General features: G+C 40.2%; 1 protein-coding gene across 2 annotated transcripts in view; it reads left to right on the forward strand.

Moving 5' to 3' along the window:
* The window catches only part of pxk (PX domain containing serine/threonine kinase), a 33,768-nt gene extending 14,679 nt beyond the window's left edge, over positions 1–19,089 (forward strand). Inside the window, exons 9-19 of one of the 2 annotated variants that reach the window (XM_032512900.1) lie at positions 25–126; positions 269–430; positions 843–960; positions 1,231–1,309; positions 1,945–1,993; positions 2,124–2,201; positions 2,732–2,818; positions 3,071–3,134; positions 4,078–4,137; positions 5,783–5,811; positions 12,544–19,089. In XM_032512900.1, coding sequence (XP_032368791.1) covers positions 25–126; positions 269–430; positions 843–960; positions 1,231–1,309; positions 1,945–1,993; positions 2,124–2,201; positions 2,732–2,818; positions 3,071–3,134; positions 4,078–4,137; positions 5,783–5,799 — 816 coding nt within the window. In that variant the 3' untranslated portion in view covers positions 5,800–5,811; positions 12,544–19,089. The remainder of the gene's footprint in view (positions 1–24; positions 127–268; positions 431–842; positions 961–1,230; positions 1,310–1,944; positions 1,994–2,123; positions 2,202–2,731; positions 2,819–3,070; positions 3,135–4,077; positions 4,138–5,782; positions 5,812–12,543) is intronic. The other variant, XM_032512899.1, reaches the window with a different exon arrangement.
* Positions 19,090–19,347: the final 258 nt, after the last annotated feature.

Consider the following 19,347-nt stretch of genomic DNA (forward strand, 5'->3'; position numbering starts at 1 on the left):
GTTCCACTTGACTCTCTTCTCCAGGTGAAGCCCAGAGAGAGTTACCTGAAGAAGTACTGTAACCCGAAGAAGAGTCAGGGTCTCGACCTGCAGCACATCAAACTGTACGGCCGTCAGATCCTGGAGGTATTTAGATATACACACACACACACACACACACACACACACACACACACACACACACACACACACACACACACACACACATGCAAAGAAATAAAACAGTGTTACATGTTACTGAGCTGTGTGTGTGTGTGCGCGTGTGCAGGGCCTGAAGCTCCTCCATGACGGCGGATTATTTTATGGTCACCTGCATGCGTCCAACGTAATTGTGGATGACGCCAGGTGTCGACTAATGGACGTGGAGAACGGCATGCTGGGAGTTCCCTCGGCACTGCGACCCGCCTTCACCCAGCTCAGGAAGATCAACGTATGGAAACACTGACAATGGATACAATAGGCTGATTTTTCCTTTTTTTCCTCAAAGCATAAAAAAGACTCACAAGTCTTCTATCTGTCTTACTTATTTTTTCCTTATGTTTTTTTTAAATTAAATTTAAATTTATTGTATGCTCTCTTTGTATATGTTATCTTAAATAACTATATAAGAATACTTGAATTAGCATAAAGTATATGTTTTTATTGGCTGGATTAATGGGCGTGATAATAAAATGTCTTAAAAGCTGAGAGAAAAATGTGTGTTGCTGTAAACAACATCTTAGAAATCAACATTGCCGAGTGATCTTGTAAATGTACTAACATACTTTGTTATTTGAAAGTTTATGATCCACGAACCTGAGTTATTTTATCCAAATACTCTGTGTATGTTTTTGTATCTGCAGACCGTAGAGAGCATCGACGTCTTCTGCTTTGGACATTTACTGTACGAGATGACGTACGGCAGACCGCCAGACAGCGTCCCGGTCGATGGATACGCCGATGTCCCCTACACCGCTGTGGGTCAGTATATTTATACACACAGACACACAGACACACACAGATTAACATGGACACATATAGATACTGTTGCGTGTCTTTTCTACCTTCAGACATTAGACGTGTGTGTGTGTGTGTGTGTGTGTGTGTGTGTGTGTGTGTGTGTGTGTGTGTGTGTGTGTGTGTGTGTGTGTGTGTGTGTGTGTGTGTGTGTGTGTGTGTGTGTGTGTGTGTGTGTGTGTGTGTGTGTGTGTGTGTGTGTGTGTGTGTGTGTGTGTGTGTGTGTGTGTGCAGCATCAGTGCTGCAGTCCATTCTGTCCACAGAAGCCTGTAAGAGCGGAATGCCGACTGTGTTGGAGCTCATCAAGACACCGTGAGTTCAGTTTTTGCCTTTCTCCTGTTGTTTTCAGTGAGCAGTGACACACTTATCCTTACTTACGTCCCGTTATGCCTGTTGGGATGTAGGGCAACAACAAAGGATTTCCACACTTGTCGGTTTTGGGCCAGTGTCTTTCTAGAGCCCCAGGTGTGATCTAGGGTTTTCAGTTGTCCCTCCACCATACTGCGCCAGGTATTGTTGGGACGGCCTCTTTCACATTTGCCATCTGGTGTCCAGTGACGGGCATCTGTATGCAGACATATTATTCGCTATGTTGCCTGCTTGATTTAAAGGCCACATCCATAATAAGCTGGCAAAATCTGAAAATACACCCTTTTCTTTTCATTATGGCCTTTCATCCAAACAAAAGCTAAAATTATACTTTCCATAACCGAGGAAATTGTGTTAACTGTGTTGCCTGGAACACTATAGACTGGAACCTGTAAGTAAGTGACTGTACTTCCTCTTTTTTTCCACTACTGTTATCATAAAGACAGTTGCCATGACAAATGAATACCTTGGCTTAAATACAACAAACCAACGTGTGGAATTTAAAATAGGCCGCACGCAGGAACCGGAACATCAGCTTTTTGTTGTTGCTGATGAGTCACTGTTTGTGTTTTTTGCAGTCTGTTTAGTGACGTCCAGCTCCAACACTCAGAAAAACTCCAGATCAAGGTGAGAGGCTCAGTTTGATAATGCTTCTCCGAGTTTGTCCATGCATTTACAAGGTTCCAACAGAATATTTTACTCTGGGGGGGGATGGAAGAAAAATAGCAAATCCCTGAATCCCCATCCACTCCTTCAGGTTCCCAGCAGGCTAAAAGAGGCGCTGAAGACTGCAAAGGAGAGTCTGGAGAAGAGGCTGCAGGAGGAGCAGAGAGTGGTAGGTCACTACACACATTAAACATCTTTGATTTATAGCACTGAGCTGCTCCACTGGAGATATCTGGGAGGTCATGTCACTTCTTCAAGGCTCCGTCAATCATTTGCTCCAAATCTTTATTTTAAATCAGTGACCTTCTACAAGGTAAACACAGTATTTGCCGCAGAGAGGCATTTTTGCTGGCTCTTGTGACATAACAGACTGGGAAAGCCTTGCAACATAAATTCCCACAACCTTTTTCATGTTGTAAACACATACAAACTCAGTGCTGACATCAATGTGGAATTATTTTGTAATGGCCACTGGAAGCTGTCATTGGTCTCTGTCACTGCCGTTGCACTTACTGCAGCCGTGCTTCGTCTCGGCTGCGTGGATTGTTTCACCATGCCGTTATAAAAAGATGAAGTATGGTGAGAGCATCTTGATTCTGCTCTTCAGCAGTGGCGCCCGCACTAGGTTTTATTAAAAGTTATGCACCTTGTAGCTTGTTTGAAAGGTAAATAATGGTGTTTATGTTTGTTTGTTTGTAGCTCCACCAGCACAGGAGGCTAACCAGAGCTCAGTCTCACCATGGCTCAGAAGAGGAGAAGAAGAGGAGGAAGATTCTGGCGAGGAAGGTAGGTGACCGAGTCTCCCACACACAACCACACAAGGAAACCTCATAAGTTCAGAAACCCACAGGGACATATTTCAACTGTTTAGAAAGAATGAAATGCACACATTTAATGCCCATGTCTGTTTGAAGTTATTGGAACAAAGGCTAGTATATACCCAAGAATTAGTACGGTTTGTTAAAGCAATATGGTGCTTATTGGTGAAGTAACATGAACAGTGACATTAAAAATCATGTTGTGTTTTTGTCTTTGCAGAAGTCCAGACAGTCAGCTTATGAAAATGAAGAAGACGTCACTGTCAGAAACAACAATAACTCCGGTAGGTCACTACTATAACTTCCCTCAACAAATACTCAACCTTATCAGTCAGTCAGTTAGCCAGTTAGCTAGCTAAAAGTCTTAGGCTAACCCTGAGTGCTAAAGCTAATTCATTGGTTAGCCAGTTAGCTAGTGTTGGAAAGGTAATGAACTTTCAGTCACATACAAATTGAAAGATAACAAATAAGCACACAAACATATCACACCACTGTGACCAAGAGACCCCACCCTTAGTGAATAAGACCAGGGGTGCAAGAGTAAAAGCGCCAGACAAATTTGGGGGAGAGCTGTGTTAGCTTGATCTCTGTATTTTGTCTCTAGAATATATTCTACGTAATAAAAAAGATTCCCACATCAACATCTGAGATTCTGACTATTAATTGACCGACCCCTGAGACCGGAGCAGGATTTAGCTCCAACACTAGTCTTGCTAAAAGCTAAAAGTCTTAGGCTAACCCTGAATGCTAAAGCTAATTCATTGGTTAGTTAGCCTGGTAGGTATTGTTTTGGTTAGGTGAGTAGTTAGTGTTTGGTTAGTCTGACAGCATGTACAGCATAGCAAAAAAAGTCAAACAATAATCTTAAGAAGTTAGCCTATTAACCGGGTATGAAATTGTTTTTAGTTTGCTAGTTAGTTTCGTAGCATGTCAGGTTAGACACCTAGTTGGTCAGTAGGTTCAAAGGTCAAGGAGTCTTTTTTTATCCTCGGGGGGGCAATTTGTTTTGCAGCAGCATGTAACATAAATAACACACAGGTTATACAAGACAACAACCATACATCTAGAAACAAAATAAATCCGTACTACACGGAAGTCCACATCTCACATTGACTTATTAAAAAAACCTATAGTGAGATGGTTAGCTAGCCATGTATCTACAGTGTGAGTCAACCTTTTTATTTTTTTTATTTTTTATTAAGAAAGTCTCTTTTTATCGGTTTTTAGGTTCTGGAGCCAGTTCCCCTCCAACATGCCCCTCATCTCCCACCCCTCCATCCACTACAGGTAGGCCTGTCTGTCTCTCTGTTTGTCTGTCTGTCAGTCTGTCCTCCCATCAGTCTGGCTGTCAGTCAGTCTGTCCTCCCATCAGTCTGGCTGTCAGTCAGTCTGTCCTCCCATCAGTCTGGCTGTCTTTTTCCCCCTCTGTCTGTCTGTCTGTCTGTCTCCGTTTGGGAAAGTATTGGACAGACTGTGCAGCACCCTCTTGTGCTGAGAACCTGCAGAGCTGTGGTGTGCGGTCTCAGCACGCTGATCCGATCAATAACTGCATCTTTATTATTAACTTAAAAAAATTCTTCCCTCATTTTTCATCTGAAATGTGTATGTGTGATTATGAAGACTACTCATTTGACTTAACCTTTGTGTTCGTCTCTGTCTGTCTGTCTCTCTGTCTGTCTGTCTGTTCACCCTCACCCTCGTCCTTTGATTACCTGGTGGCCAGGCAGGTATCAGTCTCTGCCATAGTAGTGTGTCTTATTCACTTGGTTGTGTCTCTAGCTATCTGGACACAGGATGGGAAACACTGATGTTTGATTTTTTTTTATTGGAAGCATAAATCTGGTTTCCTTATTGACGTCAAATCCCATAAAAGGACCCAAACCAAAACGTGTTAGTCTGTCTATGTAAATCTATCAAATAGCTCACAAATAAAAAAAAAATATAGTTTCATATTTAAAAAGGCTCAGTAATTGCCTAAAACAGCTGGTCACTATAGTTTTTTGGAAAACGTTATTCAAACAGGAGGACAGTGCATTAGTTGGGGACTAATTTCCACAGCAGATCAACACACAGTTGGAGCTTTAGTGAGTATTTTCCAGCAGCAGGTGCATGTGCATTTACCCAAGTACTGTACTTTAGTACACATTTTCAGTTACTTGTACTTGTTTCTTTATACTTCAACTCCACTACATTCATTTGGTAACTTTAGTACCTACAAATCTACTAATAAGTTATGATTTTTTATTATTAGCGCTTAAGCTACCCAGTAGTAAATCGCTTTGCCAGACCTTCCTCCACAGCGCTGCGGAAGAGGGTCTGGCTAGTCCACCCAGCATTCTGGGATGAGAGAAAAATGTGCTCTGGTTCATTGGCATTTCTCTACACCAATCACAATCGTCTTTGACGGCACTGAGCTCCACACGGAGCCACTGCAAAATGGTCTCCGGAAGGACCTTGTTTTGGTGGAACATGTGTACGTTCAAAAGTGCAAAAGAAAACTCAGATTGGATAATAGTTAACCATATTTCTCAGAAATCCACCGGAGTTTAGAATGCCAACACAAAGAAAGCGGAAGGTAACGGACATTGGTGAAAAGACATGCATCCGGCGTAAATTCCTGCGACACCGGAGCAATCCCGGAAGTGGAACGTCGTAGATACAGATTAATACTTGTTAGAATATTCAATTACTTTAATGGGATTTATTGACAATAAGAAAAATGCAGAAAACGCCCACACTTTCACAACATAGTAACAGGAATGTTTCATCGGTTTCCTACCCTGGCATTAGTGTCTCCTCTTCTTTTTTCCTCTCCTCTCTACCTTGTCTTGGTGATAATCCCTTTGTCCTGGTGTAAATGCTGATTGGTCCACTGAACAGATAACTGTCATCTCCCTCTCTCTCTCTTCTTCCTGTGCTGTCTCCACCATAGAGCATGCTCCATTTTGACCGTGTCGTTGGGTAAAGTAAAAGATTTCTAATGTCGATGATGATGATAATGATGAAGGTCACTGGTGGTTTTTAAAGCTGTCGTACACCCTGGCATCCCAGCAAGCTCCCAGTCACAGACATCTGCCTCATGCTCATGATCTGAAAGAACAGACAATAAATAAAATCAATTTAGAAACTGAATGGAGCGGCATCACGGTGGCGTGGATGTGGATTAAGTGCAGAGAGCAGCACAGGTTTAGATTAGAGTAACGAGTTAACCCAAAGTTGAAATCCAGGTGTTGAAACATGTGTAAGTAGGTTTTGCTGTCAGTAATATGGACACAAAACATTTAAAAAATGTCCTGACCAGTGTCTGATATTGATATTTGGGAGTTAATAACAACAGATAGCATTATATCATAATGTATGTAATGTAGTATTTATTTATATTTTTTTACCTAAGCTCATGATGTAAACATACAATCCTGATACAAAACTCTTTGGGACATTATACAGTACAACAAAATAAACCTTCAGTGCTCTCTTACGTAGCGGAGACACTGTTCTTCTTCCTCATTCAGCCACCTCAAGCTGAAAGTGATGCCCAGCATTGCTTCTTAAAAGTAACTACAGTGAAAGTAGACACTCGGTGGTAAAAGGGCTGAGGAGATCTGAAGTGAAGCATCAAGTCACGGCTTGCCTGGAACAGGGGGTTCGCACATCTTTTTCTAAAAAACCTCACAATCTGCAATGGTCTCCAAACCTCACAGACAGTCCAACTTGTCCCTGATTCCGACCGGATGTTCTCATTGGAGATTGTGATCTGTCAGTTCTGTCGTTCCAGCATGTCTGTCAGTCTCTTTCTGTCTCTATGTCTGCGTGTCTGCTTCTGTGTTTGTGTCAGATCTTTGAACGTTTGCTTTTGATCTTTTGGTCAGAAGCGTAATCAACTCATATATATATATATATATATATATATATATATATATATATATATATATATATATATATATATATATATATATATATATACACACACACACACTACTTTTTGCCATTATAGTTGCTGTTGAATGTCAATTTTTGCACCCATACTGTAGTTTTCTCCTCCCAGTCTTATAAAGCTGCTCTACAGTTGAGATCTTTCATGTTTTGTTTTACGATATAAAATAAGTCAGTAAATACATCACACATGAGTATTGAAGCTTGAATGGGTCTATGCCGTTGCTAATAAGTGGCTAAATGAGACTACAAACGTCCATTACACTGAACAAAATCAGTTGGAAGCTAGCGTTGGGTGACCATGCTGTAGTTTGTTACAGACTGACGTTCACCTTTTACTTATGAAGATTGCATTTATGCTGCTAAAATCAAAGTGGTGTTTATTTGTAAAGATTATCATAAACGTTTGTTTGCCACAGAGCAATAATCCAAAATCCAATGAAACGATCTCCTTGGCTTTATGCCGAGGGAACTAGCAGGATGATGCTAACATGTGTGATGTCACAATCAACAATTTCTCATCCCTGCGACACTCTTTGTCCACAAACATCTTGAAACTTTTTTTGCACTCAATCTTTTTTCTTTACACTGGTAGGTTTTTAATTTTTAACACATCAATTACAAATTCGGTATAACTTACACCACTGGTGATCATTTAGGAGATCTCGGCCTGTTTTTATCAAGCCTCTCAGAGTGACACATTGTTTCTATTTTTTTGTCCTACTTTTAGGACTAGGAGCAAACACATTTGATCAACTTGCTTAACCCTCCTGTTGTCCTCGGGTCTAATTGGACTCGTTATCAACAAGCTCTATATCAGAAATGTGGGTTTCTTTCAACCAAATATTCAAGAAAAATATCGGGAAGGGTTTCATGCAACACTCTTTACAAGTAAAACAAATGATCAGTTCACTACTCTCATTGAATGTGTGTTTTAATCAATTTCATAGCATTTGAAGAAGGTAATTGATTAAAATTAGAGTTTAAAACAAATCAAAAATGGCTAAAAACAACAGCCAAAATGTCAAAAGCACTGAGACTAAATCGTCAAAGACATCAGAAAAAGTGACAAAGAACTTCGGGAAAAGTGACAAAACGTCAAATAAATGAGAAGTGACACAAATGTCCGAAAACATTTCAAAACCGACATAAAACAACCAACAAAAACATCAAGAAGACAACAGAATCGGCAAAGACTTCAGAAAAAGGGACTTAAAGTTTCGATTTAAAATTTTCCCTATAGCATATATCTGTTAATATTCAACCCTTGTGTTGTCTTCCTGTCAAAATTGAAAATCAACACTTGACGCTTTTTATTGATGTTTTTAACTTTTTCTTATGTTTTTGTCCCTTTTTTCAACCCTTTTGACACTTTTTTCAATGTTTGTCACTTTTCTTGACATTTTCAACACCACATAACACTTACTTATCAACTTTAGTTTTACAGTTATTTTTGGAATTTATGGTCAATGAACCTCATTTTTATGAAATTATACCAAATGTTTGAGTTAGAAAAGCAGAAATTAGGAATTATTTAGACTAAAATGAAAGGAATGTATGTTTATGGATAATCACAGACTGGAATATGTCAACGTTTACTCAATACTATGTAGAAACCACTTCAATTTGTTTTTCAAATGTTATAAAATTGAATAAGACGCCCCAAAATGAATGAAAGTAGAGATTTGTACTTGCCAAAGAGCGTTGTGTGGAATCAATCATGTCATTTTGGGTAGTTTGGTAGTAAAAAACATTGACATTGGAAAATGGGTCAATTTGACCCGAGGACAACATGCGGGTTAAGAGTTCCAGACGTGTCAAACCTAGGAGTCACCAGCAGACGGTGTATTTCCCGAGACTGCGTACAGAAATACCACTTTTCCCCACCTGTAAGGACACATACTGTACATCAACAAGGTGGACATAGTTGAATAAGGAAGTTGACAGTGGAAGCGATTTAAGATCTCCAACCAGTCACTGTGCGTAATGCTGCAACATGTGTGATTAGATAGGACTCGCGAGGACATGTCACAGCTGAGAGCCAGCTGTCCTACTCCTTTAAACTATTCATAGGTTTACGTCGGGTTGCATGTGTATTCTTACATTCTACTTTGCAAATGGCTTATTGGAAACTCTATGAATGTATTTTGGCATTATAGTTTTGCATTATACAACCTTTGGAACGGTTTAACTTACTGTATTTGCCTATAAACAAAAAAACCTGTACATACAGATGGCTGCTGTTCTGCATTTTCTATTTGCTACTATGCTTCATCAATAACTCGGTCCTAATCTGAGGTCGGAGTGTTTTAGTCGGAGTGTAACTTTCAGTATGACTTCTAGAAGTGATTCTGTGTCCCTAGACCATTTGTTTTTAGATTGGTTTCCTTCCTTCCAGTCTGCTACTGGTCCTTTATCATTTCTATGAAGGGATTAACTTGCAGAGACTTAAAAAGTGAACATTTTGAAACCTTCACGCTGGTGCGTACTTTGGACACAGCCTCTAATAATCTGTAGAAATTCAACCATCTTGGGATCACAGAGCTTATCTTAGATTTCACAGATACTCACATCAATGAAATGTGGACACAGCTGGTCTCCGATGTGACACATCTGATCACAGACGTCTCACTGGGAGTGTGACTGTGGACGGGACTGAGGAGTCGTCAAAATATTACAGAACTAAAGGTCACTGTGGCTGCTTTCATTACGTTTTGTTACGTTTGCAGCTTTTGGCCTCTGCTTCACTTACATGTTAGATCTCTCCCTCGTTTCGCTTCTCTCCCTGTAATCCCTGGGTTTTATTCAGTTTGGGGACGCAAAATGGCACAACTGAGAGAAAATGTGCCATTTTTAGGTTCAATTCACCATCAGTTCACCCTGTTGATATGGAAGAGATCCTGACAAAAGAAGTACAACTGGCCTGAAAACAGAGGGAAGTAGCTCCTTTAGTACAGGATACCAGGGCTGTAAAGACACAGCAACTTTAATAGAGAAAAAACTACAAGTCCCAGACAACATTGCTGTAAGAGAACTTCAGATTCTGTTGCCATGCGACAGATGGTGAGGTTGAGTCTTGCTGGATAAATTCATGTTTGGATAAATCTCTTTTTATTCTATCTCCATAGCAACTGCTATAGGCTCATAGGTATTGTAGTTTTTAGAGCGGTTTAAAAAAAAAACTCTTAAATAAGGCTTTTTTTGTTACTGAGCAACTTGTGTTGATAGTAACAAACCTGTTGCGCTGGGTTTCCACAGGCGGCTGAAGTAACGGCAGAGCGGTTGATTCCTAATGAGAACAGTGGTACGAGGGTCCCCAGATGTTCACCGCTCTCCCAAAGTTAACTCTGAGTCAACTTTTGCAGAGCGGTAGCCAATGAGACGGCCAACTCGCCATTGTGCCTCCAGTATTTTACCCCGTGTATACACACATACTATACATGCAAAATAACAGATTGTGATTTTTCCTATAGCCTACTTTATGATACATCTCTGTTGACTACAAAGATGTTAACAAGAAGCTTGGCAAAGGGGTGTGTGTGTGTGTGTGTGTGTGTGTGTGTGTGTGTGTGTGTGTGTGTGTGTGTGTTTTAGCAGTAGTAGCTTGTAGTAACGTTAGTATTGTAGCAATGACTAGCTTGTTGCTAGTAATATATAAGTATTTGAACTAAACTTAACAAAGTAAAGTGTGTGACTGGATTAGAAACATACCAAACTGTTGTTTGAGCAAGAATAAAATGATTATATATATTATTAAACTATCTCAACACCAACAACCAGGGGCGATTGGATCAGACCCCCACCCCCCCACCCCTCCTCCGCTAAATCCGTAATTTCATTGGCCTATAATCTCTGAGCTAGCTCCTGAACCTCCGCTAACGTTTTTTGACACTCTGAGGGAACTTAACCTGACACTTTATAAATCCCAGGAATAACAACCAATTTCACACAAGGTTCCAACATTCAGCAATTTTAGTTGCTTGCTTACTTAACAATTTGGGTTGTAATCAGCACCAATAAATTACCACTTTCTTCTTCTCTTTCATTAAACTTCCCAACCGTCTTCTGCTCTCCCTCTGACAGATTAGATAGAGACTCAGCCGAAGGCGGGAGTCTGGCACAACCACCTCTGATTGGCCAAAACCACGGTTCTGTTAACCCTCTCCTTGACCGGGTTACAGGTGCATAGCATCGGCAACAGCCACCCAGAATCTTAAAACAAGTTTGCTAACTCTCACTTGAAGCACAAAAATTGATTAAAAAAGGAATAATATTTTTTTTTAATTATTATTATAATTGTTAAGGGGGCTGAGATGAGGCCCCCTCAATTTGTTGTCTTGGGCAAAATGCAGTGGTCTGAAGTGCACCACTACCCCCATTTTCTTTCCTTTGTTGGCATGGGCAAAAACTGTCTGGCGCACCATCAGCATCATGTTGTGGTGACACAACTCCGCTTGAGTTACAGTCTAAAACCGTTGCCAGTGGAAACCCAGCGTTAGGAAGGCCTACCTGAACTGAAAGCTGGGATGAAACTGATGGTGGATTGAGTCCAGCCTGGACTCTGATCTGCAGGTGCTGGTTTCACAGAGAGAAACTCTTTCTGGAAAATCTAATTTTTGATAAAACTTTGTTAGCACTTTTATAAAGTCACCCTTTCTTAAAGGTTCATGGGTTGTAAGAACTAGTTAATACTTTAAAAATCGGTTAGAAGCCATTCATTACAAAATGTTTTCAAACCGTAAAGCTCCGTGGGACTTCCACTTCCTGAGGATAGCATAATCACCAGAACGGGACTGAGAATGATCCACTTTTAAAGTTCAAAAATCCCTTTATCCTAACCTCACACCTAACTTCCTGTGGTGCTCTGCGGTTCACCACTGAGACACCTCCAATGGATCACTGCACCACTTCCCTTCTAGAAAAGAGGCTTCAGTGCATTTTGGACTTTTAGGACAGAAACACGTTTATTAATATAACACTTATTAACATTTATGATTGCAGATGACTAGATAGCTTTTGCTGTTGCCTCATTAGAAAAAGAGAAACCCATGACCTATATTAACAACTATGAGTGACCGGCCAACGAGGTATTTTTGATAACCCAACAGTGGTTCTTATTAATGGCTTATAACTGATCTAGGCCTATTAGTAAAGGATCTTTTAACTGTTAATAAACCATTTCTTGTGAAGGGTGCATCATAAGACATACTGTAATAATAATAATTTATACTGTTTACTAATCCCCAGTGGGGATATTACAATTTACACTCTGTTTTGTTAATAATTACTACACACAGGCCTGAAATACACACACACACACACACACACACACACACATTTGTGCTATTAATGCACAACTCCCTACGGACTGAGCCCCCCCCCAACAGTAGTGTTGTGGTCTGAACTACTCCCAGTGAACACAAACAAGATCCCTTTCCATTTGAAATCTTCCGCCACACTTGCTGTGATGTCGAGGGCGTCTTTTGGTTAAGTCTTTTGATACAAACACATTTTCCCGCCCTCTGCAAGTGTTCAAGTGTGAATAACTGCAGTGAAAGGAGCATGGAAGGTCACTGTGGCCCCTCACCTCTCATTAAACTAGTTTACAAGTCAAACTAAGACCACCCTGAATCCATAGACCGGTTTATCTTTGCGGAACCAGCACCTGGGGAAACTGAATGCCAGCAGAAACCAGAGGTGTCGTTTTCTCACTGTTTTCTCTTTCCTTTCATTCTCTCTCTTTTTTTTGTGATTATCCAGGAGCCCTGACTACTCCTCCCCCTCCCCCTCCTCTTCCCCCTGCTGTGCTGGACTCGTCCTCCTGTCCCCCTCCTCCCCTGTCCTCCTCTGGCGGAGCGGGAGGAGGTCGCACCGCCTTGCTGAGCTCCATCCAGGCCTTCTCTAAGAACAAGCTGAAGAAGTCCGAAACCGTCGACCGCAGCAAACCCATCATCTGATCTGACCCCGCCCTCCGTGGCAACCTGTCCCCGACCAGGAAACCGTCTGGATGGACCTGCTGGTTCTGCACTGTGGTCTGGACCGCTTCACGTCCTCCCTCCCTGAGATGTGAAAAGGAATCACTAACAAAAGAAATCCAAGTAACAATTTTTTTGTTTTTATTGCTATTCCTGCTTTTTTCTGCTTACATATTTTTTAATCTGTTGCTGTGGTTGGAGAGAGGCTCAAAACCTCTGGACACAGTCCGAGGCACCTGAAGGTTTGTCCTCTCTGACTGCATTATCACAAGGAGACTCCAAATACAAAAAAATTGGTAAACTCCAAGTGAATCTGAGAGCTTTTTTGGGTCAACCTGCTGCTTCAGCAGGCATCCAACTGGCTTCTTTTCTTCTTGTAAAGTGGCAGTTGAACATTTGAAATCAGAAGTTTGTGAGCCACTGTGGATGCTTCATCCTGCTGGATGATGAAGTTCAGTTCCCTGGATCCAAAACTCTTAACTTCAGTGCTCTGACACTGTCCTGGCACTGCACTGGTTCAAGCTCCAGCTTTCCCTCTTTGAAATCATCTCATGACGCGTTGTCTCCAGGTTTCACTGCAGGACGTCCGTGATGAAGAAAGACTCCAGGAAATCACTAGAGCTTCTGTCGGTCCTATCTGTAATCATGTCCCAAAAACATAATGTTCTTAAAATCAAGAAGAAGAAAAAGTCTCCAGTGCAGAATATCTCAGCAGAAATCGAGTTTTTTGTTTTAGAATTTTATAAAAATGTGTTAGACACAAGGAAAATGTAACTTGCAGGTCTATTTCCGTATGTTTTTAACATAACAGTTACAGATAGAATTACCTAGAGAGGGAAGGATATTTGATTCCAGAAGTTTATTTTATACAAAGGATGTTCACTGCAGCGTGTGTTTGAAACTACACAAACTACCTTTTAATCACCGTCAAGTTGGGCTCCCACCTGCCGTTGGTTTGGTTTGGTATGACCCAGAAGGAGAGATTAGTTTGACTTTTCTGTATTTTGCGCAATTTGTTCATCAGTTAGAGATTCTGGCACTGAAAAGGCATTCGTTAAAACCATGACATGGATCCTCTGCGCCGTTCATCCCAGTTACGAACGTATGGAGAACGTCCACCGTGTTCTGCTCAGCTCTGTAAGCATGAGGCGTCCTGATTGGTCCGATGTAGATGGGAACAACTTCACGGCTGTTTCAAAGAGCAGGACCCCCAATGCTACAAACTACAATATGTGTGTTTCCATCAGCATGTCTTTTTGGAACACTTTTAATTTGTGCATAAAGAAGCTGAGTTGAAACGGCGAAAAAGCAAAGTTTTTATATTTATATATATATATATATATATATATATATATATATATATATATATATATATATATTTAAAAAAGCTTTTATGCTTGGCTGAAGTGGAAAAGTTGGTGCATAGATAAAAACATAATACTACTCGGACTTAGTTAATAAATCATGAGTACATAAGGCCACTAAAGAGACCGAAACATCCGATCTGTGAGAAAACAATCCTCCATTAAATACATGAAATAAACAATAATGTCATATTTTTATCGTGTTTTCTCAGACTCCCTGAGAGGCGAGTGAGATCCATTTTTCGTGATCCATTTTCTAAGTCTGATCTAAATTGTTTTCTCTCCTGTGTTGATGACTTTACAGCCTGTGGGATTGGTTTTCCAAGTTCCTTTTTTTTTTTGTATCTGGTAAAACAGGTGAAAAAAAAGGTCTTGGCAGGTTTTTTCTTTGTCTTCTCAGGATCATTTTCAAATGTTTGTTGTTGTAATACTCATTTCCAAGTGCTCCACTACCCCATGTTCTAATTAAGTTAATTTCTCCATGCACTCTCAACACAAGGTATATACTGGATATTGTGTAAGAAAGTTACCGTATTTCCTCTAAAAGACAGGTCTTGAATAATGTCGACACAAATAAAGGCCGGACCCCAAATATAGGTCAGGGAAAAAACCATGGTGGATAAATTCCCCGCTAAGCAAAATATATATTTCCATTGCTTTTCATTTTTAAAAATTCAACAGTATAATTATGCTATTTTTAACCATGATTTTTCCGCCACATGTTACCGTATCACAAAAAATGTGTCACAATAAAAGCCCTGTTAAGACATAAAGGGTTTCTGTCCACTGAAATGCTAAAGGGCTTTTTATTTTGTATTAACAGTGTAATGCAGTAAGTTGTATCAGAGCCAAAACAAAGGATTGGTGGTAATATACTTTTTTCAATAGGCGGAATTAGAAATAAAGGCCTGCCTCTAACACAGGCCTGGTGCCTTCCACAGCTGATAAGGTCCCTGGTCACTATTTGAGGAAATACGGTATGACATTACTGACTGTAATGATGTGTGATTTTTAAACTCAGCTGGAAGAAAACCTGAATGCTTTCAGTCCTTTCTAGGGGGGGTAGTGGTGCACTGCAGCCTCTTGTGGCCAAAATGAGTTTTACACAACAGAAATTACCCTAAAAACAAGCCATTAGAACAGGAGAGAACTTTTTAGTTCAGACTTTTCTTCTTCTTTTTTTTCACTTGCATCTCAGGGCTTCCCTATTACTCCATCTGTCCACTTTTTCTGCAATATATAATGGCCCCAACTGGTGAATTTCTTTTTTCTTTCGTTTTATTTAAAACTTAATTGTTTGTCACAAGTGACAGAAATTCATCTTTCACAGGGCAGGTTCTAATGACATGGAATACTAATGAGCTCCACCGACGGGTTATCTTGATGTAGCCGACTCCTAATATTGTGGATGGAAAAGCTTTTTCTTTTGCTCTTTTTTCTGGAATTTTTCTTAAAATTCGTGCGACAATCGGTATATAAATCTTCAGAGTTGAGAGCAAAATGAACTTTTCCACCCTTCTTCTCTACAGTGACACTGTCCCCATCATCCTGAAACTGCTCCCTCCACGTCAGGAAGACTTTTGCTGCCAGACGTGGCAGAAAAATAAGTAGTGGTGTGGTAGGGTGTGCTTCTCTCTACATTAGTGAATAATGGCCTTGCTCTATGAAATCTCAAACTTGCACTTTTGGTGAGAAAGCCTGTGACAGTGATCCTGGCCAGATGTTTGTTCTGCCCCAGAGCCGGGCAACATGGATCCACAGCAACGTCCCGCTCAGCTTTGATTGGAATTAGGGTCTGAAATTAACCTCAAATACGTGTTGTTTTTCATACCAACATCATTTCCATTATATAAGATTTGTATGATTTTGCTTCTTTGCACCCCTGTACATTCTTATTATTCAACATATATACCCCTACTGCTGCTTTTGCATGTGTAGGCCCATTGACTTGAGTTGCATACATTTGACATCATGGTGATCATTTTCCAAATCATTTTTTTTTAGATTTTGTCCCTTTCACACAGCCGCTGGTTTCAGTCATTTCTCTGAAAATCTACTTGCAGAGACCTGAAACTTGCTACAGAGTGTTCAACATTTAGTCACCTTTGGTTTTTATTAATTACTTGTAAATTGTGTGGTATTTTTTCAGCTGCTTGCAGGTAGTGTATTGAACAGAATTACCGGTAATGGAATGTGCCTCAGAGATTAGAGGCCAGAAACGTTTCGTGATGCAAGAAATGACCAACTTCAAATTTAGATTTCACAGCATCCCCCTTGGCTCATTCTGGGTCTTTTGGATTTGAGCTTTTAAGTACGTAGTTAGAGTGCAACGCATTCCAGCAGCTGATTCAGGTCTGTCAGTCTGAAAGCTTTTATAGTCCTCTCTCCAGAATAAAATCTGATGAGGGCTGTAGTGTAACTGGGTTGAAGCATTGCAAAAATCTAGTGTCTATCATAAATTATGGGAAGATGTATTGATTAAAACACGTCCATACTAACCTTGGGTATTTTATAAAACAGAATATATCTTCAGATAAAAAAGAAGGGACTACAAGCACAGATATTCACGCAATTAGACCAAACTGGACTTGAAAAATTCAGATTTAGGAACAGCCCGAATGGTTTATCAAATTAGAAGTTGGACCGTATATTAATGCATCACCAAGGAATGATTGAATTTTAAAAGCAATGAACGGATCTTTCTGCAGCAAGTTTCACATTCTTTATAGAAATTCCCTGAAAGAAAGAAAGAAAGCGTTTAAAACCTTGATGTCAGAGAAGTGCCATGTTTGTCCTTCTCTTCTCATCATCGTTACCCCCCCCCCCCCCCCCGAGAGCTGTTTACCTTCCTCTGATGCCCGTCCACGGTTAATTTCAGACCCTGATTGTGTTGATTGCTGTTATTTTTTAAATGTTTTGCATTTGTTTTAATTCCTTTTTTCTTAAATCCTGTTGTATTTTAATGTTGTTGTCACAGAGCTGAGATTATATTATTATTGGGCCATGTGGATTCTTGTGCCTACAGAAATATGATGTCTTTTTTTTTTTTTTTTTTTTTTAAATATTGTATGTGTCAATACCAGACATACCATATCATTTGTATGTATAAAGGTCTGTCTGAGGATAGTAACACTTTTGCACACAAGATGTTATTATTATTATTATTATTCTTATGTGGTTAATGAATTTTCGAGAAGCCAAGGTCACGTCTTACGTCTTGTTTCTGCCGACCAACAGTCCAAATCCAGAGACATTTAGTTTACAGCAAAAATGATAGTAATATATAAAACAGAGTGGAATGGAACTCTTATAAAGTCAAAGTGTGAGTAAATGTTAAATTCTTGGATTTGGGGAAAGGAAATGGCTGATTCAGATCCGTCCGTCCGTCTGAAAGGAGAGCTTTCTCTGGTTCTGGACTCTTTAACCACTGTAGGGTCTGTGTAGTAGCTGGGCTGGAGCTTTGATCGTATCATATCAGTAGCGTGAGGATTTTTTGGAACTCTATGGACTTCCCATCCATGGTGGAAAATATGACAGCTGGGCACCTCCATCTGCTGAGGGAGATGGTGCGATGGTATGCAGTAGAAAGCTCTGGAACAGGGACTACATGGACCTTTTTGTGAGTTTTATTTTCTCAACTTCTTACTTTCAACCTTTGAAGATGTACTAAATCTGCAGTTAAAAGTTCAACAATTTTTCATTATGAGACGATTTAATCTGATTGCTGAAATTAATAATTTGACATTTTGGCAATTGCACTTATTTGCTTTGAGAAGATCCAGATTAATCATACGTCTGTCTGTATGAAGTTCCAGCCTGCAGCCACTTAGCGTAGCCTAGCATAACGCCCTAGCACGGGGAAACAGCAGCCTGCCTCAGTCTGAAGATACCAGTCTGCCTCCCAGCAGCTTGGGACAGATTAACCCTCGTGTTGTCTTCCCGTCGGCCATGCAACTTTTTGTTTTTCTGCGTCAAAATGTCAACAATAAGAAGCTTTTGTCACTTTTCTTAGTATTTTTTGTTGTTGTGTTTTTTAAAGCTTTTTCCTACATTTTTGTCACTTTTCCGGAGTTCTTTGTTGATATTTTTCTGCACTTTTGACGTTTTTGTTCGTATTTTTTCTGACATTTTGTCATGTTTTTCAACATTCTTTTATCAATTCTTTTCTTCAAATGTTATCAAATTGAATAAAACACCCACATTCAATGAAAGTAGGGAACTGATCATTCATTTTTCTTGTGAAGAGCGTTGTACAGAACCATTCACGTTATTTTTGACAATTTGGTTGAAAGAAACCCACATTTCTGATATAGAATCTTTTTGAAAACAAATGGGTCAGATTTGACCCCGAGGACAAAGGAGGGTTAAACAAGCAATATACAGCATGTTCACTGGTGATTATGTGTTCATTGGCAGACTTTATTAGAGGCAGGCGGAGGCAGGCTCCCCCATTTTTTCCGCCTTTGTGCTAAGCTAACGGGCTTCAGACTGTAGTTTTATATTTAACAGACAAATATGAGAATGTTATCCATCTTCTCATCTAACTCTCCGCATGAAAGCCAATCAGCGTATTCCACAAAATGTTGAATTATTCCTTCAACAGAGGCCGCCGGGGTCTCCTTTACTTGTTTACTAACTCTAAACTGTATTTGTGACAGAAGGATCTTCCCACATGTGTCCCAGTTCTCCTTTCTTGAATCCAGGATTAGCTGGCATACTGTGTGCTAAAGTGTTAGCCTGTGATTCGGACAGAGCTGCTCTTGTGAATGTTGAGCTCCGGTGACTCTGATCACTACAATCCAGGTTGCAGCACTCGGAGCGTTCGTTTTAAAGCAATGCTCCGTGCTGAAACCAGTTCCTTTTATTCTTCAGTGCAATCCGGTCCAAGGGTCGTTAACTCGTATCAGTATGTGTCTCTGCAGCACTTTACCCACGAGCGGGGGGAGGGAGAGGAGAGGTGTGTTTGTTAACAACCAATTAAATTCAAATTCCTAGAGACGTACTGCATTACAAGTAAATTGGCATTAAAAAAAAACCTCTTCGATCTCTCAGGTCACCTACAGTCACCTTACACTAGAGGCATCAAATGTTGTCCCGATGCCACCTTCAAATATTAAATATATATTCAGCTCCAAAAGGACCCTCCTCATTATCTATATTCAAAAAAAAAATCTTTTTTAATCTATCAAGACTGCTGTGATGAAATGATACCTGTATGAACCGAA

This window comes from Etheostoma spectabile, chromosome 4, assembly GCF_008692095.1.
Source record: "Etheostoma spectabile isolate EspeVRDwgs_2016 chromosome 4, UIUC_Espe_1.0, whole genome shotgun sequence".
In the NCBI taxonomy this organism is placed as follows: domain Eukaryota; kingdom Metazoa; phylum Chordata; class Actinopteri; order Perciformes; family Percidae; genus Etheostoma; species Etheostoma spectabile.